The sequence below is a fragment of the Haliaeetus albicilla genome, chromosome 7, assembly GCF_947461875.1.
Source record: "Haliaeetus albicilla chromosome 7, bHalAlb1.1, whole genome shotgun sequence".
Lineage (NCBI taxonomy): Eukaryota > Metazoa > Chordata > Aves > Accipitriformes > Accipitridae > Haliaeetus > Haliaeetus albicilla.
The window spans coordinates 27,112,801-27,139,729 of record NC_091489.1 but is presented as its reverse complement, the minus strand read 5'-3'; the positions used below and the strand labels follow the sequence as shown (position 1 = coordinate 27,139,729).

Below are 26,929 nucleotides of genomic sequence, written 5' to 3'. Positions count from 1 at the left end.
ATTTTCAATTTTTCTTAAGTGTTTAGAAAAGTTAACTTTGCAAATTTCTCATTTGAAACAAGTGTTTTAACATCTTATTTGCAAGAGCGTAAGAGCCATTCATTCCTTCAGCGTGTGACAAATACAGAGCTGACAGTACCTTTTAAATACTTCGCACTTGATACAAAACATCAGAAAACAGAACACAGATTAAAAGGAAAAATGCAGTAGAAAGACATTTTAGAGAAATGCAATGTAAAATTTCTCCTTGTTTATAGGAAAGTCGAGTGATGTGCTCATGCTTTTAGTAAGTCGTTATAATACTACAGTTGTGGTTTTAACACTCTGCTGACCTGGGATTGTGGTGGTGCTGCTAGAGCTACTGTCATCCACGGGCCCAAAGAAATCAAGGTTCAGAAGAGTGGAACCTCCACTAGCTTGAAATTCAGTGACCGTGTTGGTAGGCAGCCATATAGAAGGTAAGCCAAGGGAGGGGTTTATGTGTAAAAAGGGGTAAGACACACACTTGAACATGCAAGTTATAATTAGTACTCAGTACGCAATTTAAAAATTGACATGAAAACAATGCTTACAGTATTAGTTTGTACCTTCTAAAATGTTAACAACTTAATTGAGTGCACATTTCCTCATGTACAATGCAGCAAGAAAATCAACACTAGTAACTTTAAAATAGAAATATTTATTTCAATCTAAAAAATGAAAGAGAACCAGCACGACCCAGAGAGAAAGATGTGATCAGTTAAAGGGAAACAATATATAGGTCAATTGATAGAATATAGTGGGCTTTTTCTCCCCTCACTGAAATTGAAAGCCATTCTTTTATCAGGAAGACTTAACAGATCCCCAAATAGCAAAGAACCAAAAAAATCTTTAAAGTTTTATTTAGCAGCTTTAAGCTATTAATTATCATTATCTTAAAGCAGTGTGAACACAGGGTAACAAATGCCACTCTTATATCCAGTTCCTCACTGGTAAGTTATACTGTTCCCCTTTAGTACTAAACCAGAAATCAAACCAAGATACATTTTAAAGAAGTTGTTTGTTAAAAAGAAAGCATGATGATTGACTGAAGTAATAAGACACCAGACAACAGCAAAAGGGTCCATCCAGGCTTTCCTTCAGCACCATGATATTGCTATCCAAACTCTTACATCCCACATGTTCTGAAACAACAGTGTGAGGCAACACCAGTGCAGTAAGAGATGCAGTTTATTTTAGCCTGCTTTTGAACAACTTAGGTGTCATGAATTAACTGCTGTTAGCAGGCCTCTCAAACCTATCAGTTTCCTTACAGGCTTCTAGTCTGTCAATCAAACAAGTTTCCAAAACTTGTTTTATTTCCTTTGCATGCACTTACATTTCTGAAAGTGGAGGCGGTGGCACAACTCACTTTGCTATTAAAATAGACATAGGTGAAGGGTCTTCTGTGTGATAACTATATACATTTACAGATACAAATAAGTTCGTAGCTACCTCTTTAATATATTAGCTACAATTAGCTCTTGAGTGTAAGCAAAAGTGATAACAGATGAAGTCACATTTTTGAAATATAAAATTATCTGTAAATCTGAAAACTTTCAGCTCAAGAAGTGTATCTTTTGCAAATAGTTTGTGGTTAAAATATTGTGCTTTGAAGTAGCCACTATACACAAGTTTGTCATTCAAAGGATGTCTAAAGAGATAGTTCATTGGTGAAAAATACTCTTCAGAAGTAAAACTCATCAATCTAAAACGCTCATGTGTTCAGTTTCATTGTAATGTGCAGTTATACATAATGAAGTGTTAATATTGCCACTGTGTCACTAGCATATGGCAGGAATCTAATACTTAGTGTTTTTCAGACTACATAATACTTCACGTAGGGGCACAGATAATCAGAAAGAAAGCCTGAATTTCCAAAGTTAGGAGTAAGAAATAAATATTATATATATTTATATATATGTGTATGTGTATATATTTAAAAAAATAATCAGCAGATAGATGTTTGTCTGAACTTTGTAGCTTTCTTATCTCTAGCTCTGGTGCTAGAGGCTCTACGGAGAGACGTACCATCTAAAGGGTTAGTAAGGCCACTGCTACTCCAGTCAAACTGGACAGGTGGTAGAGATTCCTAGAGTTGAAAAGTCAGAAATCAGATTTTATAGTCAGTTCAGGTTACAACAATGCAAAGCAGTTCAAACAACAGATTCTTTAGTGTCTAAATACTAAAAAGAAAACTAAATGAGCAAGCCCCAACTTTTGGGAGGCGTGTATTTTCATAATATGAACTAAAGATTCCAAGTAGATTTGTTCTACCACAGGAAGTCTCATTAAATTCTGAACAGTACAGATTAGGTAACTTCTAACTCAAACAGCATTTGCAAATTAAATAAAACATATCAATTGGATAAAACACCTTAAGGCATAGCTGAAAGTTAAACTACTATTACTTTCATGGAAGATGAGGCATTTTGCATAAAAAGTTATGTATACACAATTATAGGAAAAATTCTGAATAGGGTTATCAGTGAAAGCTGTCTGTCTCCATCCTTTGTCCTGATTATATATAAAATCAGTTATTTACCATCAAACAACCCATGATTCTTTTGGTTTGTTTTGCTTTTGAGAGACAATCCCACCATGTGAGGGACAAACTATCAACACCCTCCTCACTCCACCCCCTTTAAAAAAATAATTCTGTGACTTATTATCCTTTAACAATTAACTCATTCAATATATAAACAAAGCATTGGTAACAATGCTTAAACAAGAGGAGCATGGAAATGTTGACTCCTTCTGGGAGCTCATTCCTGCCTTTTCATTTCCTCTTGTTAAGTCTTTTAGCACACACACAGGTAAATCAAGCAAGCAGCAGGGACCATGCTTTACAGGGAAAGTGTGTTCAGGTGCAGTGTAACTTGCAAGTGCTGTCCTCCTGTATTGTCAGGATGCAAACTGATGGGACAGTATCAGAAATGTCTGAAATAAGTTGATCTTTCTACTTCTGTGCATTACTTTCTGCTCTCTCCTCAGTGAGGTCAACTGTCAAGAAGTACTGGGAAAGGATGTGCCCTCGACTTATAATAGAACCATCACGCTTATGGAAGAAAAGCAATGGAAGTTCTCTGCAGCGTTATTCAAAATGCATCACTAGTTGTCAAGCTTCCAGTGGCTGAGACATACCTTCTCTCTGCTTTTGTAGAAAGTCAGGCACTGGGGTTTTTTGGGGTTTTTTGGGGTTTTTTTGGTTTTTTTTTTTAAAACTTTTAAAACTTTCAACTATCCAACACAGAAAAAATATGCAGATTCACAAATCAAGACGGCAGCAACCTGAGCTAGCTTTGTACGATTACGCTAACTCTAAGAGGCTTTTGCTAGTTGATAGATGTTTACAGAAAAAAAAATGAAGGGAGCTGGAGACTTCTGTATTTACTTATAGTAAATGCCTTGCCTAGAAAAATTTTTCCTACTTAATGACTTGGAAATATTTCCAGTACTGAAGACAACTAGAACAGTACTCACTCCACAGAGCTTACGGAGCTGATGCTACGCTTTTTACTTTGCTTTGGTAATGAAATTACTGGCATTGAAATTATTTGCATGGAAACAGTGTTAGCAGTGTGGAGCTAACACCTGATGAAGTAATGATCACTATCATCAGTAGCCTGTTCAAAGTTAGTCACATCTAAAGTATATTAAAAGGGTGTTGTACAAAATAAAAAAACAGGCGAGTATAACAATTTAATAGCTTTCTGCTCTGAGGAAAATGCACTCAAATTGAAACAAAGTAGCTTCCTACCAACTTTCACTTACTAAGGAAAACACCCACTACATTTTGTGTCAAAAGACCAAGTCAGGACTGATGAGTGTGACAGAATTGCATTGAAAAGGTGGTACCAATGGCTTGCTAAGCTTTTCCCTTTAATCATGACTTGATTCTCAAATTTGCCAAGGAAAGGAGAAAGGATGTGATGAAGTCTTCCTAAAATGGAAAAAAAAAAAAAAATCTGACTCCAAATCAGTAAGAGTATACTAAGTATACTAGTCTGCTCTGCAGCATGAGGCCATTTCTGCTGACTTCAACCACTTGCAAAAGAAGGGGGTGGCAAGTAAAGCAGATCCCATCTATACAGGACACTGGCAAGCCCTGGTCTGTACAACAGCAAACAAAGTTAAAGGAGAGGACAGAGGCAAAAGCCAATTAAACAGAAAGGAAAAGTTTTTTGTTTCTAGTGACCTTGGCCCTTAGAAAACTAACTATACTGGGACACCTGAACACAGCATTGAAATCTCAGACAACAGGAACATGCCCTGCAAATGGGAATATAATGTTTTGTCTTTCGGTGATTGTGAGGTTGCTAGACTACTGCATTTACAACCATTATTTTAATAACATGCTTTAAGGAAAAGCACCCAGTCTAGAAGAATATTGAAAATTGGGGCAAACTGCTCTCACTTCTTCTTCCATCTTAAATTAGAGGACACAGTACAGAAATGAAAAAGTATACTCAGCTGTCAGAATAATACTCTGAATGTTAAGGAAGTGAGAAAGAGGAAACTAATATACTTGCTGGTTCTACTGCATCGTATTTCACTTTGACAGAAGTGAGAAATGTTTTCACACAGTAATTTTAGAATGGTATTATGTAAGAGCTTTTATAATCCAAGAGTAAAATGTAAATGTTTGTGTCTGTGCCAACTGTTACCCAAGGAAAATTAAACAAAGAAAAAAAAAAGGAAGTATCATGCTGTCTTAAAGCTGGGGGAAGAAAATAGAAGGGCTTCTAATACAAATATATCAATATTTAGATAGATCCCACAAATGAGCATCATAAACATTTCAGGAAAATGTTTACAAGGAAGTAATCCATACATTTCATTGTGTATATTCATTGGCAAAATTACAACAGTTCTGAAAATTATTCTTCTCAGACATCACCTTTAAGCGACTGCCACATCTGATAGAATAGCAAGCTCTGTAGTATCTCTTACCCACAAATCTTTCTCTCTTACTCTGTCGATAAAGCTACATGTATTCTTGGATCTTTCTCATATGTATAACTGGAGAGCAGTTCCATGATGGAGCCTTTGGCTGGTGGCCAATAATACGGTAGTTTACATCTGTCATTGCTAGAAGTCCTGATGGTCCCTTATGTAATTAAAAGTGTTTTTAAAGACTGTTGCCCCATGGGGTTTAATTAAGGTTCAGTCCCTAATAGCCAGCAAGTATAGGATACATATTTCTGTTATAACCTGATCTATAATTCAGTGGTTTACATGCATGCAGATGTGCTGTAATAGGCACCCACAGAAAAGAACTGCTGGTAATTTTCTTCTAGAAAGGTCTGGGTCACTGTGGACTTCTATTCCTATATAAAACTTAAGCAAAACTAGGCAGGTAAGAAATCCCAAAGTTATCCTGTATGCTGAGACAAAGCTATCATTAGACTCTACCAAAGAAATGTAGTCCCAAATAGAGAGGAGAGGATGCTTTGAAGCAATAGTGAAAGAGCAGAAATAGCTAGATAACTTTTTTCAAGAAAGCCAAAGAGAAGCAGGTAAATAAACTTTAAAACAACATTAACCAGAGAGCAATATCAAACCAAGAGAAAGCAATCAACATTAAGTCCAGACAGCAACCTTTTTAAACAAGCACTGGAATATATTTTAATTGCATTGCCTGAAGACTTGGCTATGGTGTAGAAGCCCGCTATAGCAGATGCTGTAAGGAAAGAAGGGTACCTGTCTCAGGTTTCACAATCAAGGTTGCCTATTTGAGCAGCCACTCTTTCTTACACCTGATGTGCCTTGACAGAGCCTTTTACTTCAGACCTGCGAAATCTTTGAGACACCATGCTTAGATAAAGGCAACAGTAATCAGGGGATTATTTCATATTCTGTTTACTGCCTTACAGTTATGAGCACAGAGGAACAGAGAAATAAACCCTCCAATTGTCGAGATAAACAACAGATCAAAGAAGAATTTAGACGCTACCTTCAAATATAAAACAGAACAAGTCTACAAAAGTCATCTTTATATGACATACTAATGTGATAGATCAGTCAGTAACTTAACTTGCTTGAGAGGAAATACCTTAATTTCAAAAACCTTGTCCTTACAGCTTAAATGGCTCAGATGGAAATTTGTCCACTGTATTTCCACAGTCTAACCAACCCAGTGAGACCCTCTGCAGGGAAGGAGGCCAAAACATACAGAGTTGATATAATAACTAGGAAAAATTGCAGCTTATTTGCTGCTTTTTTCTTCATTCTTTTGATTCCTAATGGTCTCTATTTTAAATCTCTGCACGCTTTCCTCTGTTCACCTACAACCAAAAAACTTAGGAGGCATTTCTGTGTTTCTACAAATGTTCCTTCCACTCCTACTTTTGCATCAGCAGTCTTACTCCCTCAGCAGGAAGTCATGCACATATATGCACAGACACTGATCTGTATACAAGTCCCATAAATGCCAGTCTTTGAACAAAGGAGAACTCTTCTCTTTTCCTTAAGCAAAGCATAGGAATCTATTAACCAGAGCCTCTCCTTCCAGTAAGAAAGCCAATATTCCAAAGTTTCTGAATATAAGAATGACCCATTATCATCGCTATCTGATAATGGAGGAAATTAGAAGTTTTAACTAAATATTTACACATTAACTGGGTAAGCTTAAAAATACCTAAATTGTCGCACCTAAATTACCTGTGTTTAGAATAAGAAGTCTCAGGGTCCACTAAAATTGCCTATATTTCCACTGCATATTTACCAATGTTTATAGCACAGTTCCTAATGAAATGTTTACCAAAGTTTGGGCACATCCTCTTAATACTACCACAATCTGGAATATTCCTAAGAGGCAGCCTGCACAAGTGAAATGAAACTGGATTTTCCCCAAAGCAAACAGAAGCCACCAAACATTAACAGAAGACGAGGCCAAGAATGAAGCATGGTCTCTGAGGTGGAGAATTGATTGTTCATGCCCTGAATCTTTCTGAATGTCACTTAACTGTGGCCTCTTAGCATTCTTAATGGTTAGAGCTCTAACTCATCTATTCCCCAAAAGCTTATTTTAGTGTTTGTCTTTTTGGAAAAAAATAACCTAAGGCCAGCAGTGCAGACAGATAGCACAGAAGCTTCTTGTAAGTATTCATGGACCACAACTATTGAACTGAGATGGCCTTGTCAGAACAAGCTGTGGGACAGGATTATCAAACAGTGACAAGTAATGGGAAATTCTGCTGCAGGAGTACCCAAAAATACAAATTCATAATTAAGAGATAAAAAAAGAGACTTTGGTAAGTAGAGGTTCTTATTTTCAGCACTCAGCACTACGACTGCCAAGCAACTGAGAAAATGGCACTTCAGAGATGCTGCTACTTCAGGCTCTTGCAGCTCTCTACACTATGTTTAGCATATGGTTTAATCTACGTTTTCCCCTCTGTAAAAAATGGAACTTTGAATGCTGCAGAAAGCCAGTGAAATTTTCCTACTTTGTTCATATATATAAATCACACCAGCGATTTCTTCAGCTCAGACTGGCTGCAATAACCATTATTGTTACCTTTTCTAATAGCCAGTTCAGCTGTTTAGTTCCACTATAGTATTTGTGAGAAGCAGCATAGGAAGTGTCACCAAACATATATACTACTATAGAAAATAGCCTCAGTTCTAAGCCCACTGACATACTGCTATTCTACAATGAAAAAAAATTTCATTTAGAGCTCTGCACTATGGCAGAGCAAAAAGCACAAGGAAATCACTATAATCAGAAGTACATAGTGTTAAGGTCAGGTGTAGCATAAGGATAATTCATTTTGGAATGCCTTCAGTCAGAAGTCACAAGCATAGCAGGTAACTAAAGATGCTGGGCAGATTAAACAAGACCTGCACTAAGGAGAGACACAGCTGATTCTCTGAATATGGGTAAAGTACCACTGTAGTGATGCTGAAAATGAGATGTCTCTGCATATCCCATTAGCTAGTTGCCAGTGACACACATTGCAACATGCATGGCAGTAACGTGGTTTTCTAATATTTTAATATCAAAACAACAACAAAACAGAATTCATGGAACTCAGAGGATCACTCCTAAACTCCTCTGAACTCATTTTGTATCAAGACTCCTACAACAAGCTTCAGAAAAAGCAAAGATGAAAAATGTTAGCCAGAGGAAGGACAGCTGTTAAGTTACATCTAAAATTTGTGGAATTAACTGTCCACTGCCTTTTAAAGCAAACTGCTGTAGAACAGCAAATATCATCAGGACTCTTAAATGCTGGCCACCAACTGCTACAGTCTTATCATAGGGACTCCATTCCAGTCACACATGAAAAGTAGATCCAAGGGCAGGACTTCAATCTGACACAAGGAACACCTGCCCTTGATATACAGATCTCTTTGAACACACCATCTACATATTTTAAATATGAAGGAAGAGGCAAGGCATCCCATTGTTTCCCTCATTCTTTCTTTTCCTCTCCTCCTCTTCCTTTCTCTGTTTTTTACCTGGAACTGATCAGATGTACATGTGTTCATCTCTGGTGATACAGGAGGTGTCTGTCCTATTGAAGCTATTTTTTCTGCTGCAGATATTGGTTTCAAAGGTTCCTTGGTAGGCTCTAACATACCCTAAATAAGTAAAGAAATAAATTAAAAATCACACACACATATATATATATATATTCCAAGAACTGCAGATGCAAAAAATTAGAAAACACACTACTAAGTAGTACTACCCTCAACTAGGGACTTGAGGGTAACCATACACCTCTGGGACACTTTCAGCGACAGGGGCAGGAGATGGGGTAGGGGAAAGAATCATCCTGGTTCCTTAGGCCTAAGAAACATTTTAGAGCCAATAACAGAAAAGCAAGGGCTTAGCTAGAGCTTGCTTTCAACTTTCAATAATGTAATTTAAGCTGGAGAAAACATTTACTTGATAAGGTGACAACTTCTCCTCCCAATTGTGTGTAGACTATTCCAGAAATACCAAACGGCCCATCAGAAAGGTACGAGTGCATTCATTCCATTTCAACAATTAAGTAATTCAGAAGAATCAAGTCAAATTATTAGTTTGCAGAATGATACCAAGAACAATAATTATTGACATGGAAATAGATGCATTAAAAAGCATTAAGAAAATAATTAAAACCACATTTTTAATTTTAAACAAACTGTTCAAAGATAGACTGTACTATGAAAAACATCTGAAACCTCTAGTGTTCCTAAATAAAATTGAGGGTGAGAAAGAGATCTAAAGAAAGAGCAAAGTTTGCACTGAGACATGCAAACAACCTCAGAACAATGAGGTATGAGAAAAGAAACCCCCAAATAAAGCTATTGGATTTGCAACTAGTGTATTTTAAAACAACTTCAGGAAGTCAGCCACCAAGATCAGCTGTCCCACAAATGTTTCTACACCATGTTAGGGGAGCTTAGAATTTAACCACAGAGAAATCAATTCTTTTGGACAGCAGAGAAACACATGAAGCAGTGTGACAACAGAAAGCATCAAGCCACTTTACTCCTACCATCATCTCTATCCAGCTTATTGTGTACACAAGTATGTAAAAAATTTAGAAGATAATTAATCAGCAACAACAATCTGTTGCAAAAAATAACTGCATGGGTTGCATACAAACGTAGTCTTGCTCACAAGTATGTTACAGGAAGAAAACAGCCATTACTATGAGATGTTCACCCTCTTTGTATCAGAATACCATGCTTACATCCAGAGAAGTGCATGAGCTGACCTTGATGTATCAGAAAACAACAGCTCTGGAAAGTGACTGTAAAAGTCACTCTACGAAATTAACCTACAGATTAAATTGGCTTAATATATACCAAAGAAAACTGTAATCCTTTTATATTCAATTTGTGAATGACCATATAAAAGCATATGTGTGTTTGTATGCATATATACTCACTTAGGTTTCCAGAAAAAAGAACATATTTATTCTGCTCAGACTAGCAAAAATGGCAAATCTTACCTTCTGAATGTTTTTACTACTACAGACATCACACAGAGTCTGAAATGCCTGAAATCCTGTCTGAAAACAGGAATTACAGAATACTGGCTTAAGTGAAAACAGTTGATCTTGCTGCACTAGGTTACTTGATTTTCCTTCAATCTCCAGAAATCTAAATTATGCTTGTTATTTTTATCTAGCACTTGGAGCAAGACAATAATACTGGCTATACAATGCTTTTTGTATGCATAAATAGCCTAATATATATATATGTGGGTCCTTTATTATTATGCCAATAACACTGCAAAGCATTACCATGCATCTCTCTTGACCTACAGATATTGAGATGCAATCTAGTCTGTCAGAGAAAGAGTTGCACAAAGACAAATGCTCAAGAGAGCCGAGAAAACTTCCTACACACATTTCATGGAATACTATAACTATCTAGCAGTTCTTAATTTTCCTTTAGAGCATCTGGTCTTACTGCCAGGCTTCCCACAAGTGCTGATGCAAACTGATGTTTTGATTAATTTCACAGAATCATAAGAGTGGTTTGGGTTGGAAGGGACTTTAAAGGTCCAACTCCCCTGCTATAGGCAGGGACACCTTCCACTAGACCAGGTTGCTCAAAGCCCCATCCAACCTGGCCTTGAACACTGCCAGGGATGGGGCATCCACAGCCTCTCTGGCCAACATGTTCCAGTGTCTCACCACTCTCACAGTAAAGAATGTTTCCCCAATATCTAACCTAAATCTACCCTCTTTCAGTTTAAAACGGTTACCCCTCATCCTATCACTACATGCCCTGTTAAAGTATCCTCCCCATCTTTCCTGCAGGCCCCCTTTAGGTACTGGAAGGCCACTATAAGATCTCCCCAGAGCCTCCTCTTCTCCAGGCCAAACAGCCCCAACTCTCTCAGCCTGTCTTCATAGGAGAGGTGCTCCAGCCCCCCATCATCTTTGTGGCCCTCCTCTGGACCTGCTCCAACAGGTCTGTGTCCTTCTTATGTTGGGGGGCCCCAGAGCTGAACGCAGTACCCAAAGTGGGGTCTCACGAGAGCAGAGTACATTTCGATGTTCCTTTGTCATTTCTGACAACTATTTAACAATGTGGTTTCTTGTGTTTTAGTTGACATTTTTACATCTATACTTTATATAGTTTAAATTCAACAAGAATAACTTTTCATTGATGCATACACATTGATACGTTACTTCAATCAACTACTTATTTTTTCAAAAATGCCTCAAACTGAGCTTGGACTAGCTAGCCCACCATATTAGATAAACAGCTTGCTTTATGAAATGAGTAAATCAATACTTTTTTCATTTAAAATAAAGTATCTGCTTGCACATGTAATGAAAATTGTTATTTGATGATTCTTTTCTAGCATTTCTACTGATGCCTAAGCCATAAACGTACTTGCAAAAGTATCTTTCAGCACACTTGGTGCTTAGTATCATTTAATATATTTAATTATATAATGTTGTTGGAATTATAACAAAAAATAACACTCAGAAAAGCTTACCAGTCCTGCTGCATACATGGGTACTATAACAGGCTGTTTCTTGTTGCCTGTAAAGAGCTGATAAAACAACAACAAAAAAATTTACTTATCTGTGTCAGTGATGATATTTTTTCAATGTTATATAACTTGTATAAGATTAATATCAGAGAATAAATACTATGTTAAATATAACACAATGGTTAAAAAACTAATGCAACTTTTAATATTAATAGGGCTTACAAAAAGTTGTCAGATGGTCTGTCGTGAAAATCCATGTTCAGTGCAGCTATGCAATTAAGAAACAAGCATTCACACAAAAGGACTTTCACCCGATTGTAAATTTAAAGTAGCTCCATTATTTAGAAAGCACTTTTTACTGACAGACTCACAATATTTCTTGTGTCGATTCCCAAGGAGCACAAAAGCTTTTTGTTGCTGTGGGAGCCACCCCACTGGTATCTCAGTCCATACGCATCATGGATATCCTGCAGCTCTGTCCACACATCCATCAGTTCCCTGTACAACCCATCATAAATCAAGTTATCAACAGGAGTAACAGCTTAGCAGCCTTGAATATTTATTCTAGTTTTTAACGTAAGTGACTTATTATACATTCCAATTAAACTTATGCCTAAGCACAACACCTAGGGGAACTAAAACTGCACAGTGTTCTCAGAACAATTATAGTTCAGACTTCTTATTGGAAAATGATGTCCACAGCAGACAGGACAAGGCCTACTTAGACTTCGTCATCACATGAATAAATATAGCCATTTATATCAACTGTAACTAATAAGAGATATTCTGATTAACTCAGAGACATTACTTCAAAGATGATATGCTGCTGACTATGTTGATATGTTATGTGAAATACTCCTGGCGTACATAGTCACTGAAAACAAACGTTCTGCTAGATAGCTAATTTTTACTTGATAGTTCCTTCAAAACGCTTGAAGCAAACAACTCATTTTAAATTACTGCTGTATGTTTTAAGTTCCCAAAGAACACACGTTTCTACTTCATTTTAAGTTTGTTGCACTGTGGCTTCTTACCCAGTATTTGCTAAGGTCTCCTCAGTTGTCATCTGCTTTTCACCTGCTTCCAACAAATGATTCAAGGAACTTATTTCTTCTTCAATTTCAAGAACAGGTATGGAAGGAAAACAGACTTCAAATATTCGTTCCAGACGACTTAGCAATGTTGTCTACATAAAAAAAAAAAAATTATGTCAAATTTTGTTAACTGTTTTAAAGAAAAGGATTCCAAAATTACAAAAATAAGTTAAGATGGAAAACAGTATGTAGCTAATACAAAGTTTCACTTACAACAAAATATTTAAGTGTCAGAGTATCACAAGACTTTTTAAGCACCAAATACAGGCTGCTAGCTACTGAGAAACAGTAAGGATCTTGCCCTCTGCAGAGTGAGTTCTTAGAGAAGAGTCCACAACAGTTCTTACCAGAGTCACTCTTTGTTATAAATTAGCAGAAAATATGTGCAACAAGTATTATGCTACATTTACTTAAGATGTGTTAAAGTCTCCGATTTTACACATGCTAAGGGCTTCACACATTTTTTTCAGCTAGCTTGGTATTAATAAATATCATTTCACTTAATGACGATGCACTTCAATCCAAACTTGAGACTTAACTTTGATTCAGAAGACAGCTTCACTTCTTGCAAGATGTATGCAGTTAAAGGTCTCACAAAACTTAGCCTGATGTGCAACATGCTCGTAGTGTGGTAACAACTTCAAAAATGGTAAGGAAAAACTATTTATAGTCCAAAGACTGCACACTTCCTAAAAAATTGTTACTATCAGTGACTCAGATGTAGGAAAACTATAATCCCCAGCTTCATTTGCTATGGTTCACATGATGGGTATAATGCAGAAGAGCCAAGACTAAGGCATTTAAACCTATCGTTTGTCAAAAAGTATTTGTAAGATTTGTTTGGTACTTCTCCAGACCAAAAAGCTAACAAAGAAAAAGAAGAATTACTTAATGCCTTAATTTCTTACCCCCAAACCTATTTGTGTGTTTTTACACATTAGAGGTTGTTTACTTTAAATAGAAAAATTATTTTCCTTCAAGCAATTTCCCTTTCCTCCCATTCATGATTCAGATAGTTGATGCTGAATGCTGTGATCCTGTGAGGGTTAAAAGCCAACCTGGGGAATGTTGCTATCCTAACCAAATAACTTAAAAAAAACCAGCAAAAAATCCTCACTAAGTTTTATTTTAGCTGAAAAAGGTGCCAGCTAGATAGCAGCATGGTTTGCATTACTACAACTTTATCTACATTACTCTTTTCTGACCTTCTTTCTGCTGCCTGACATTATAAACTCACACCAAGAGTATGTAAATATAAATAGTCAGAAGTTTTGCAGGAGGGCTACAGATCTATATCCCACAGTTTTGAGAGACTAGGCAGGATTTCCTGCTTGTCACAGAGTTGAAACCATGTCTTGATGTCACTATCACTTCAGTCTCCCTTGGGAGAAAGGAAACTTCAGCATCTTAGGAAGGCCAACAGGATTCTTAAGTTTCATAGTACAGCAAACGTCTCCTGCTTTTCTCTCCACCAGTGCTACCATCACCGCTGTTGCGCAGGATAAAGTCCCAACAATATAAAGAGCGCATGTTGGTACTAATGGTTTCCAGGCATTTTAATTCAATAGCATGCGCTGGAGAATGTTCCGATTCTTGCCACTTGGGCCTTGGCAGCTGGATTTAATATTAAAACCAAAAAAACCTCACCAACCCTCAAACAACCTCCGGCCCCCACAAAAACACACAAAAAAATCCCACCCCTCCTTTTTTTTTTTTTTTTTTTTTTTTACAAGCTTAGTATGCTTTCCTCTTTTTAAGTTCTTCCCTTACATTTCTATCTCTTCTATTTCCATATAGCCATAGAATTTCAACTTTATTATAGCTCTATGAACTGTCTCAGACATCAGATGTACCACTGCCACAGAATATATTTTTTCCCCAGTTCAACCCATTAAAAAAAGGTAACTGACAATCTTTTAACAATTATTATATGCACACAAAAAAAGAAATTAAAGCCTTTTTTCAATGCACTTGTTAACAGCAGCACTCAAATCTCTTCTTGCTAGGGGAAAGAGACACAAGCCTGGCACAAAAGGAGCATTTCTGTCTTTCTAGTTTGGAGTCCCTCAACAGCCACCTTTCTGATGCTCTGCTGTACTGCCCACAGGGCAGCATCCAGCTTTTCTACTGGGGAAATGGAAAAGAAACTGAGTAGGCGAAAATCCCTCGAGCATCCCAGAGTGTGTGCTAGTATAGCTATGCCAGCAGAGCCCTCCTGTGGAGATGCAGCATATTCCAGCAGCAATGCTGAATTTACAAACATAAACCTCAGACAGAAGTTTTGTGTTGCAATCAAAATGATTTCAAGGTTCAGAGAAGCAAGGCTGGTAGGTGGAAGTTACATATTTTAATTAGACCAACTGATACAGTTGGGACAAACCTTTAGACACCAGACTATCTGCTTCATAATTATAATAGGTATCTACAACATTTCTCATTTGAATTTTTATCTGAAAATTTGCCTTGTCTCTTGTCTCAATTAAGCAAACCACTGACCGTGTACATCAGCAAGCATAGTACAGGAAACATAACAGAGAGGCAAACACCACATTATCAGAATATCTTGATTCTGTACTGGAGTCAGGATGACAAGTTGGGAACTGGGAATCAAGTCTGTTCACTCTATGCTCCCTATTCAGCTGCTAGCAGCAAAAAGCAGGAAAACAAAGTTGCTTAGAACATCAGCTCTTCAGTTTTGCTACCTGTGAAAGAAATGCCTGACAGGAACAGCCATCAGGTTCAGTTATTTGCAAAGCATAACGTCAAAGTGCCATATTACTATACTATCAAAGAATCTGAATTAGACAGCATACCTGACTCACACTTTTTTTTCCTCTTCATTACCTTACTGGTATGCTTTGACCATAATGAGTCATGTTCTACAGTATATACTTTTCATTTTAATCATCTCTTCATGCCCAATCATTTTGGCCATACAGTAAGGTATAATACTTGTAACATTGTTTCATGTTTGTTGACCTGAACTAAGACACTAATTTACATTTTTAGGAAGCAAAACTAAACACTATTCCAGATTATAGCCTAACACTTCAGCATACAAAAGCATGCTCACTTAAGTTTTAAAACTTAACTTCACCTACAATATATCACTTACTCTTATCTTACATGAACAGGTGAGGCTTACTTCATTTCTGTAATATAGCAGGAATACGTATCCCAGTGAAAACAGAGGCAGGTGAAAGGCATTGTATCATGAAAACAGCAAGGCATCAGGTTTCTTGAAAAGCATCAACATCTGAGAACATGCTAGCGTCTAAGAACACGCTTCCTAAGGTAATGAAAGAATTAAGAGAGAGTCCCTAAGAACCAAGAACCATGCTGCATTTCAGTTAGCACCCAATTTCAAATTTGAGCTTAAGAATTGTGCCAAAATTTCAGGAACAGTTTAATTATAGCATTCTTTACACTTCCTTTCATCTTTTCTAAATTTCCAGAAATGCTTAGCCCTTATTTATATACGATAGAGAAGAATGGTTTCCATAGCAAACCAGAGTAATTAATTCTATGTGTGCAAATGGACACAGGGATGAGCATACCAACACACACCTCCCAGGCAGTGGCAATATCCTTAATGGAAGCAGCTGAACTTTTTCTTCTAATTGGTAATGAAATCCTGTGGTCACAGCTCCCAAGTATAAAGGGCATTACCAAGATTTTGAAATTAGTATAAATGTCCATCTTCTACAAACCTCAATCTATTGTTTGTATAAACAGACTGTAAGAAAATATTACTTCTGACATACACAGTAATTTCATGTCTTTCAGGGTGAAAAATCCTGAAAAAAAGAGGCAGAAAACAAGAACTTTTCTCCACTTTACATGTCACTAAAAGCATTTGATACCCAAGTATCTCCACTGCCATTTGAGAAGAGTAATTCTTAAAGACACTTTTTGAAGATGTGAACAAAGGCTACAGCTGCCATTCTAAAAATTAACTGTGAATCTCCAGTGACAAACTCAAAGCCCCATAGTTTCTGTGACTGCATACAAGTTTTTGGTAAACAATTAAGATATGTGGTAATCATCACCTGAAACAATCAAAATATCACAGATGTAACAGACTTTCAAGTGAGAATGATAACCACAGGATTAGAATTTATCTCCTTGGCAGTTAAACAGGGGGCAAGATTCAGCCCTCAGTGCTGAAAGGCCAAAGTACTTGGCTTACCAGAATTTGTTTTTCTCTTCTTCACCACAAGACTATAGAACCAATGAACTCCTTCAACACAGCAAATCTACACTGGCCACCCAGCACACTAAATCCTCCCCAGCCACCTCCACATGAACTCAACAGTGACAGGTTGCTGCCTTTCTTCAGAGCTATGAAAAGAGGAGATAATAAAACTTGCCATAAAGAAAACATACTTGGGCCACAAGTTGATACGATTTGCATTTTTCACTACATGACTGCTGTAATGCTTCTCTGGGTGAAGTTTCAGGGAACTCTGTGTACGAAGGGGAAAAAAAACCCAACACAGTTGTCTTGCTTCTCTCCACAGTCCCAATCACACATGAGCTGCGGAGCAGACACGAGCTCATCCAGTGAACTTCTCATGCTGGAAGCTGAAGAGTGGAGTGGCACTTTGTCCCTCCTTCCTTCCCATCGGAGGGGACAGTCCCATTTCTCAACACAATCCCTCATTTTCCCCACTCTCACTTACAGCCCACAGCATCTCTGCTCCGGCAGCCTTCAGAGGTGCTTTAAGAAGGGAGGGAGTTGGAAGCAGAGCGTGCCTTCAGCCCTCCTTTTCTTGCTGCCAGGAAAAGAGGCTATGGAGGAAGCAATACAAGCTCTGGGCCGTTTTTGCATCTATCGGACACAAAACTAGACGACCTAAGAATAAATAAAACCAGTGTAATAGTTAAATTATTGACAATATTTAGATATTCAAGTCTTATCTGACAGAAAAACATAAGAAAGGAGACAGAAATTGGCATATGAAGGATCCAAGATGATAAATATGTAATTTAGGAAAGGAATAGAGTCCATATGGACATGATTGGCTTCTAGTTAGAATTCAGAAGCCAAGTGAAGGCTCTCAAAAAACAGCAGAACAAAACTCAGGGGCCAGAAGCTAGGAAGAGAAACTCATTAACCAGAGAGATTTTATTTATTTATTTTAAATCATGAATGCATTGCTCTGGAGAGTGCCTAACACAGGTATTTATGACCATTTTAACAAAATAAAGCAGAGGTTAAATGAGAAACTCCCTTTGCTGGGTTTTCTAACAACCAAACCGTATTTTCCAGCAACACATTTGCCTGTGAGGAGCTAAGTTGCCATAGACTCCTGTACCTTCACCATATGGGGGGGAGGGGGGGTTGGGTGGTGGGGTTTTTTTGTTGTTGTTTCTTTGGGGGTTGTTTCTTTTTAGGTTTTGAGGATTTTTTTTTTTTAATGAGCTACACTACATGACCATACCGTTAACCCAGGGCAGCTGAAAAACTGATTTCAATGGATGCAACTCACCATGGAGAACACACCCATCAACTTCAGTGGGTCTCAAAATCTTTTGGACTCAAGCATTAAACAAAGCTGAACAGTTAACTAAACACACATAAGCAAACAAACAAATCACTAAGTTCCTAGTTAAATGGGGGCAGTTTTTTCTTTGGAAAAGTTTATGGACTGCTTAAACTAAAAATCAGTTTCCCTTCCACATAGCAACAATTTAGTTCCTTCTCTGATGTGCAGGCTCTGCTGAGCAAAGAGAACACCTTCTCAAAAGCAATGGGAGAACAGCTGCAAGCAGAAAAACTCCCAAGTAAAAAAGAGACGCAAAGCTTACAAAGAACACTAGTTTAACTTCTCATGATTCAAATGTGATGGCTTTCCTCCTCCACCCCCCCTGAAAAGCAGATAAATTTGAGATAGTGCCATAAATTTCTTAGAGATAAGAAATTGAATTGTTTCATTTTTATTACCACAGGTAATTTATAATGGAAACACTGGTCCTAAACTGAGATTTACAAGCCACGAAGAGGATGCCACAAGAGCTAAACCCCTCAACAACACAAAATGAAGAGTAAGATTTTTTGCAATAATTTAAAGAATTAAAGAAGGCAATGATAGTCCTAGATATCCCAAAAACATTTTTAAATAGTAACTATAAAGGTCTTGAGCTCAGCTGCAAAGCAAATCTGAAAATTTAGAGGCTTAAGAAGAACAAGACTTCTCTGCTCTTTTTACTGCTTGATACAAGAGAGTTATAAACCACAGGGAAGTTCAGCGTAGAAATGTGAATCTGTCTCCCTCCTTCTTGCTGGAAGGCTTGCACATTTTTTCTCCCTCAGTTGGAAGAATGTATCAAATCTTGCATCTTCCATGCAGGCAAAGTGAAGTACAACAGTTATTTATCTAGACTACATAAAACCTCCTTCTCATTTCAGTTGGTCATGTTGTTATTATCTAGTGGTGATGTACTAACTTTTCAGTCAGGCTCTGAGAGGAAGTATAGTAGACAAAACTTATGTGTACAAAATGGAAAATAATTTTGTTCTGTGATACATAAACAGAAATGCTAAAACAACCCTCTCCCAAACTATTTTCTTTTGTAAGATACCCTTAGCCAGCATGTTCTGAAATACAGCAATTATGGGCTGCTATTAATGGTCTGGTTTTTACTGTTATTCAGCTGCACACACTTAAGAACTATGCTATGGACTTAAAAAAACCCAAACCTTTCCAGACAGACATATTTACACTGCAAGTTGTTACCAGACTGTCTGAACTTAATTTAGCCAACATGATCTTAATCTATCTTAGTGAACTGGGAGGCTGAAGTCTTTATGGTCATAATTACTTTTTTCCAAGAGCATGACTTCATTCATTGCCCAAGACAAAGTACTCCGTAAGTGAGAGTGATCCAGGGTTTTCATTGTCTTGATGCATACTTGTGGCTTAGTTACTGTGCATCACCCACACTGTCTGATTAATCTGAAGAGGTAGAGCCTCTAACAGGATGAGGATCTTAAAACCCACTTGGAGGACTGTTAAGGTTTCCCTTCCTCCCTTTCAGTATTTGTTAACTCTCAGCTAAATCAGGTAAGAGTTTTGGCCTTCCAACCAAGCCACTATTCATCTCCTCCTGCTCTACAGATGCCCATACACCTTGAACACAGCTAGGCACCACTGTATTACCCACCCATATGATTACCATAGGTAATAACTGCTCTTGTGCTTTGCTGCCTATGTCCTATACATATTCTTAATGCACAATACAGCAGAGTAACCCCCTCGGCTAACCAATGTTCAACACTATTTTATTGAAAAAGCTGTGCTACAAGCCTTATATTCCTTATAAGCATAACTTAGTAGCGTGCTACATGATCACATAAAGGGGATTAATGCATATTGTACAGTACAGGTTTGCTCAAAACTTGTTAGATCAACCAGTTCACCCACCACTACATCTTAATTCAGTTTTAATGAACACAAAGGCACATCCGTATCTACTACAAACCTGCAGCTATACTGAAACCAGCTATTACATATTTTTTCAGCTGAAGACAGACATTAAATGACTAAGGTATTTGGTAGTATTAATATGGGTTCAAATAATAGTTTGTGTATCTGTGTCCATCAGCCTTTGAAACTGGTACCTTTTCTAAGGGGTTACAAATTCCTTCAGCAGTTTTAAGTCAATACCATATACTGCGTCCTTTCGCTTCTCCCCTCCATGCAGCACTACTGAATAGAAAAGGTCAGCATGTTACAAATCCTACATTACAGACTGCATGCAGGATTCGGAGAGCCTAAGACCAAAGGCAAAGGAGAAAAGACAAAATGATCTTTTTGCCACATGTCACTATAGAAGGTCATTTTTGTGACCTGTTTCCTCTTATTCTCTTCTTTTACATCCTACATTTCCTAAGAAAAACTGGATTAATTAGATAAATTCAAGCAAAGTCTAACTTCTAATTAAACATTATACCAAATCCACAATCTTTATAACAATTTGCCTGACATACACTGTACAGTCAAGACCACATTCAGAAAGCACAAAATTTTGCTGCTACCTCCACAACCAGAATACACAAACCAAGGAAACAGAAACAAAAATACACAGAGACCATTGGCAAGGGAACTTGAGCTACTGCTAAATAACTTTCATTTCGTGCTGCATTCTGGATGGACGAAAATTGCTGTATACATCATTTCCACATTTAAACAGTAATGCTACTGGCTAAGCATACAAAAGCAGAAAACTGAAAAGCAAAGAATTACATTAGGGTCATTCTGTTTACACACCATTCAAAATTATTTCACTACCACATTACAGTGACTCTCCTAGCCTCAACACCAAAGATCAAGTGTATATAGTATCTTGTAAACGATCCCAGTTCCCTTTTATCCTAAGCTGAGGTCTCAATTTTCACATCTATCTCAAGCGTCTAACACATGCAGTATTTCTCTCTTGCACAGCCTGCTCCCTTTAAGTTGCTACAGCAAGTGCTTTTTAGATCTGCCAGCAATACGTTGATGCAAGCGATCTACTCCTCCATATCCTTCTTTGGTCAGAGTAATAAAAAGTTTTGTTTGCTTACCTCTCCCTAGCTTTATTTTGCATGCAAGTGTTCCTGCTTTTGCATCAAACAGCTCCAGAACTCAACTTTAATGCATGGGAAACAGAAGATCAGCAAATACTTTAAAACTTGTGGTTTGGCCTCAGTGACATCCTCTTCAACGAAAGTAAAGAAGCTGATCAAAATCTGAGCTTAATTTTGCTAAGATTCTGCACTCAAAGTACTGGGATTGTCTGCTGGCTCATGTTGACTCAACTAATCTCAATGTTTCTAATTGCAACTTACTAAACTGTGGCTCAATTGATTAAAAATGAATTACTACACAAGATTAAAAGAAAGCTTTTTTTTTTATATATATATATAAAAAAGGTTTCAATAAATCCTGCCAAAACTTAAAGCACTTACAGAATACAAAGTAAGTTTTGAAAATGTGTAACTATTTTTTGAGTTAACTGAAAAAAAGATTTAGCAACTAACTGTCCTTGCAAGGCTAAGGAAACTATTGCAACAGAGAAAACATATCCAGCTCAACTTCCTCTACAGCTTATTTGTGTAAAACATTCTCTGAGTTGTACTTCCTCACTGGCAGGGGAGGCAGAACATCACTTTATATCCAGTCACAAGTGGCTGTAGTATAAAGAGAAGGAATAAGTCTTAAAACTTGCTTTACAATCTAACCAAACTACTGTATGACTTCATGACAGATCACCAAAGAAATTCCATTGTAACTTGGCTTTTATCTTTTGTTAAGGCAGACTTGGGGAGGGAAAAAAAAAAAAAAAAAATCATTACAGAACCTCTGAAGGTTCTGGTTTTATACAGGTCTACATTCAGAAGTGTTTTCTATTGAAACTCCATCATAAAGTTATCGAAAATTGTAAGTAAAAATAAATGTTTGAAACCTTCAGACTATCCCTTAATAGCATGATTAACCAGAGAAATGGATGATTTACTAGAATCATCTCCCCACTCCATTTCTTTGTCAGATTCTGGACAGTCTTTCGAGTGGCAACAGGAACACTTTAGATTAATTGCACTAATAACCTTAGTACTCTCCAGTTTTGTGGGTGAGTAACCAACAGAATAGGTAACAATAGATTTGTGCTTTCACCTTGAGAAATGGACTCACACATTCAGGTGATGATGAGCAAGGTTTTGCATAGGCACAAAAATCCACCTGCAGGTTCGCTTGTGAGCCTTTTTTTGGCTCATGAAGCCACTCTGAAATTTGGTGTGTGAGTCCTTGCACAAAATGGCAAGAAGGAAGTGTCAGGAGCAGAGGCTCACACCTTTTAACGTGACAAGAAATCAGCGTTAAGCCCCTAAAGCTCCATTCCACTTGCTGCAAAGCTCCGGCTGGCACCACCTTCTTCTGAAAAGCCATTCCACCTGTCACTGGTAGGAAACGGAAAGAGGCAGGGCTGTCACCAAACCTGCACAAGGTCCTGGTAGAAAGGACTTACCTCATTTCCTTTTATTGCCAGAGAAGATCCAAACCTTTCAGACACATATTACCACTAACACCCTTTATTGCTCGTGTTGCTGCATGCTTCCAAAAGACAGAGCATAGTCTAAACTACTCACTTGGGATGACACGATTAAAAAGATGCATTGAAGAGAATTTTAAACTCAAACTGTTGTTCTGAATTTTGTAAAAGTAGTATTAAATACTTTGTAAAAAAATGTTCTATGTAGGAACAGGCAAAGATCTCAAAGATGACTGGTGAAAAGACTTAGGAAGGAATTAATTAGGAATTGATACGTACTTAGCAAGTAAGGCAGAAAACCTAGGGGGTGGGGGTAAGAAATAAACCTATCTACTTCACCCTTCCCAAAACTCCTAATTAGAAATAGCAGCAGCTTTAAGAAATCATCAGTCCTATATTTGTGGTGTTGCTATAATGTGGCGCTTCCCACAATTAATGTATAACAGGGACTTATTTTAAAATAACTTTTAATGGTTAACTTCCCAGGAGTTGGAATACCAGGGATAGAACTCCATAGGTCATATTTTATCATGCTCTCTGTTCTAAGCAAATGAGTGCACGTATTTACAAATCGAGTCATCATTTTCAATCAGATTTTGAAAACGTGATAGAGATGGTTATGAAAAATTTTGGGAACCAGTAATCTCAGATTCCAGTCACACCACTATTTTACAAAAAGGCAACATCAGAGTGCCCCCGCAAAAGGCAGTGAACTATGAAGCAAAGGAAGAACTATCACAGGCTCTGAAATGTTTATGATGGCTTATTCCTTTGATCAGTTCATGTAAAGGACCACATACAATCATCAAAACAAATGCATACAAGTTCCAGCATACCTCGCTCATTTTTCTGCAGGAAGTAACAGTGCAAAAGATACAAGATGCAAACACAGCATACTATTTTGTACCAGACCATCTCACCCACCAAATGAAATCTCTCCCACAAGACAAACAAGGACTATTCAAACATTTATTGTACGCAGAACCAGGAAGAGCTGTACGCACAAGAGCGGAACAAGACTGAACAAAATGAAGAACACCCTTACCTGAACCGAAGGTGCTGGCTCTTGAGATTGCTTACTGGTAGTTCCTTGGAAAGATGCTAAAGCAAAATTGTCAGTCTTGTGTAATACTGGACCATCAATCCTGGCAGATGCATCTGTCCTATGTGACTGCCACGTCTCTTTTCTATGATGAGATTCACCAGCTTGCTCATCTCCAAAGGCAGCCCAAGAACAGCTGTCTTTTTGCTCATCTTCAAAAGCATTCCAGTCTGTGGCCTGGTTACAACCTGCTGAACTGAAGTCCGCAAAGTCATCAGAGTCCTGAAAAGCAACACTCTCATCTTGAGGTTTTGGCACTGAATCAAAGTCTCCAAATTCACTATCATCACCATTTTCTACCTCAGTAGTATGCTGGAAGTCTAAGCCAGAAGTTTTACTGGTAGTATCACATTCTAAATTGTCAGCAGTCTGATTTAGTTCGGCCTGATCCAACTTTGCTGGCTGCTGAGAAAAAGTACTTTTGTCCCTGAATTCACCAAATTCATCATTAGGTTTGCTAATATGTGTGGGCTGTTCGGAAGATCCTTCTAAATCTAGAGCATTTACTGATTCTTGAGCATTAATGAAGGTGGGAGATGCACTGCTGACTGAACCAAAATCACCAAAATCATCATCATGTGTGTCACTGCAAGCTACAACTTCAGTACTATTTCCACCATTCTTAAGATCTTCAGAATCACCCAATTTTTCTCCTGCAAGATCACACCTTAGGCTTTGGATCTTATCAGCCCTGATGTCCTCTGTTCCCAAAGAGTCATCAGCTCTAGTAAAATCTTTGCCATTCTCTATGCCATGTTGTCTTCTCCTCCCACTGTGGTCTCCATTTTCAGTAGTGCATATTGAACTTCCAGTTGTTCGAGATGTACTAGAAATTGCAGATTCATTATCTTCCAGTGCTGAGGGACCCTGTTCACAACTAATTTCTGAAATGCAAACCTCTTCTTCAATACGAGTTAATCCATTTATTCTGTTGTTCTCCTGAACGCTCAGAGAGTCTCTTTCATTAAGAACAGTGCATACTGTAGGTCCTGTTCCCTCTAAATGGATTGGGTTTTTGTTTGAGAACGTAGCAAAATCTGCAAAGTCTTCACCTGAGCTAGGCATTGAGTTCAAATTCTGCTCAGTATTATGGGTGCTAGCAATTTTCAGTCCCTTTGAGTCACCAATACTGTCTAGATCTTCTGTTCCCTGAGGATTTACAGGGTCTGATGCTGCAAATCCATTTGTTAGAATCTCTAGACACAGAAGTTTCTCACCATTACAAGCATCTATTTGCTCATCCTGGCTCTCAACTACTATACCAGTTCTAACAACATGAGAAGAAAGACACTCCGATTTCCCAGTGTTGTCTCTTTGTTCCGCTCTTTTGTTTACATCTTCTAAAGTGGTACCTGAAGTTCTAAACTTAGATTTTTCTTTGCTGGTACTAGTAGCTGACATATCAGAAAGTTCCTTAGTAAGAGTAGGAAGCTCTGCAACGCAGTCTTTATCTTTAACATTTTTAACAGAAGTGAAAGTTGCAATGCTAGCTACATTGTCAGAATAATCATGAAGTGGGATGAAATGATTTGTGGGTATAAACTCTTCCTTTGGATGACTGTAGTCTGGTGCGTCAAAATCAGCAAAAGCCACACCGGCAGTGCTTACACCAGAAAATCCTCCAAATTCTCCAAATTCATCTTCATCATCATCATCAGCTCCATTGTCTAGTGGTGGAGGGGATGAGGAGTACATTCGAATAATGTCTGGTTCCATTGTTTAGTTCCACTTCAAAGTTAATGTATTTCTATAATAGGGAAAAAAAGAAGTATATTAGAATTTGACTAGCTTTTGTCATCTTTTTTTTATTTTTACTGTTCCACATTCTATTTTAAAAGTGTGCGTATAGGTCAAAGTCCATACTAAATATGAGAAAGGAATATTCCCCAAACCTATTTGCTAACCAATTCTTTTGTTTTAGAAGTCACAGAGAATCTACTGGAGACAGTTTAAGTCTCTTGTAAACTACTACATGATCATATTCTCAGCAGACGGTACCGAAATGCCAGAGCACAAAACACATTTGTCTTGAGTTGTTGTGCAACACACTGACACAACTAAACTCAGTTTTAACCCATCAGTTCTCTACTTCCTGTCACGAGCAATTCATAAAATAGCCAATGACCCTGGTCCATCTTTTCCCACACTCACTTGTGTGCTCAGCTGTACTGTATGACAGAAATTAAGCCACTTAATGAACTATGCCACAACAGTCATGTACATAAGGCACCTTCAGTAGCACCAAAGGCTTTGAAAGATGTTTCCATAAGCTTTGAAACTACAAAGGAGCAGAGGAAGGAACTGCTGTTACAATCGCTAACTATGACCTGCTGCCCTACTGTTTAAGTTTCTTTCTACCAATTCATGTGTTTCTGTTAGGTCTCCCTGTTCTTTGGATTTCATAACTGCAAGCCAACACACTGTCTCCACAGCTGCTGCCACTAGCCTGCTTTTGTCTTACAAACTGCCAGCTGGGAAATGCCATTACGAGCACCAGCAAAGCCTAGAGCAAAACAAACTTCTTCATCAAAGCTTATTCTCAAAAGCAGAACGGAGCAAGATTATCCATAAAATATTTAAATGCAAATCACTAAATCACAGGAAAAAGAAAAAAAAGAAAGGAAAAAAAAAAAGAAGAAGAAAGTATTTCCATGGCCTAGATAGAAACAGATTAAGAACTCTATCTTAACATTGCAAACCATTACAGTAACAAGTAAGGTATGGATGGAAAATTTTCTTTCCTAAAGAGTGATCTTGATTTTTATTTTTTTTCAATATGGTGTGTAATTAATGAAACAATAACTACTACTATTTATAGATTCACAATTGTACATATCACTTAACTAGTTCATACCTTGGAGCCCTTAAAAGGAGAGCTACAACCAAGCTCTTTCCATTTCAAATGACACTTGTCATGAATAAACTGTAACAACATACTAAGCATTATCTACAGAAAAAGAGTGGAAAAAACCTGTACATATTAGCAAATATTTGAATTTCTAACCACCAGAATAAGTGCAGACTTTACAACACTAGTTCTGAAACACAAATAAAATATGATCCTTAACTCTGATGTCTTTCGCAAATGACTTTGTACATGCACCTAACCAGCAGCACACAAAGGGTATAACAACAACAAATGAAGCTCTGTGGTTCTTCTCAAGCACAATACCCCAGCACTTGAGCCAAACAACTCTTGGTATTTGCCAAGGAAGTCTGGCATCTTTA

General features: G+C 37.6%; 1 protein-coding gene across 4 annotated transcripts in view; it reads right to left on the bottom strand.

The window, feature by feature from the left end:
• The window catches only part of AFTPH (aftiphilin), a 48,515-nt gene that overhangs the window by 11,100 nt on the left and 10,486 nt on the right, over positions 1 to 26,929 (bottom strand). For 2 of the 4 annotated variants that reach the window (XM_069787467.1, XM_069787468.1), the window contains exons 2-8: positions 23,645 to 25,448; positions 12,505 to 12,656; positions 11,842 to 11,968; positions 11,474 to 11,530; positions 8,485 to 8,607; positions 2,050 to 2,110; positions 333 to 416 (exon numbers count right to left, since the gene is read on the bottom strand). In XM_069787467.1, coding sequence (XP_069643568.1) covers positions 333 to 416; positions 2,050 to 2,110; positions 8,485 to 8,607; positions 11,474 to 11,530; positions 11,842 to 11,968; positions 12,505 to 12,656; positions 23,645 to 25,417 — 2,377 coding nt within the window. In that variant the 5' untranslated portion in view covers positions 25,418 to 25,448. The remainder of the gene's footprint in view (positions 1 to 332; positions 417 to 2,049; positions 2,111 to 8,484; positions 8,608 to 11,473; positions 11,531 to 11,841; positions 11,969 to 12,504; positions 12,657 to 23,644; positions 25,449 to 26,929) is intronic. The other 2 variants (XM_069787469.1, XR_011325438.1) reach the window with 2 other exon arrangements.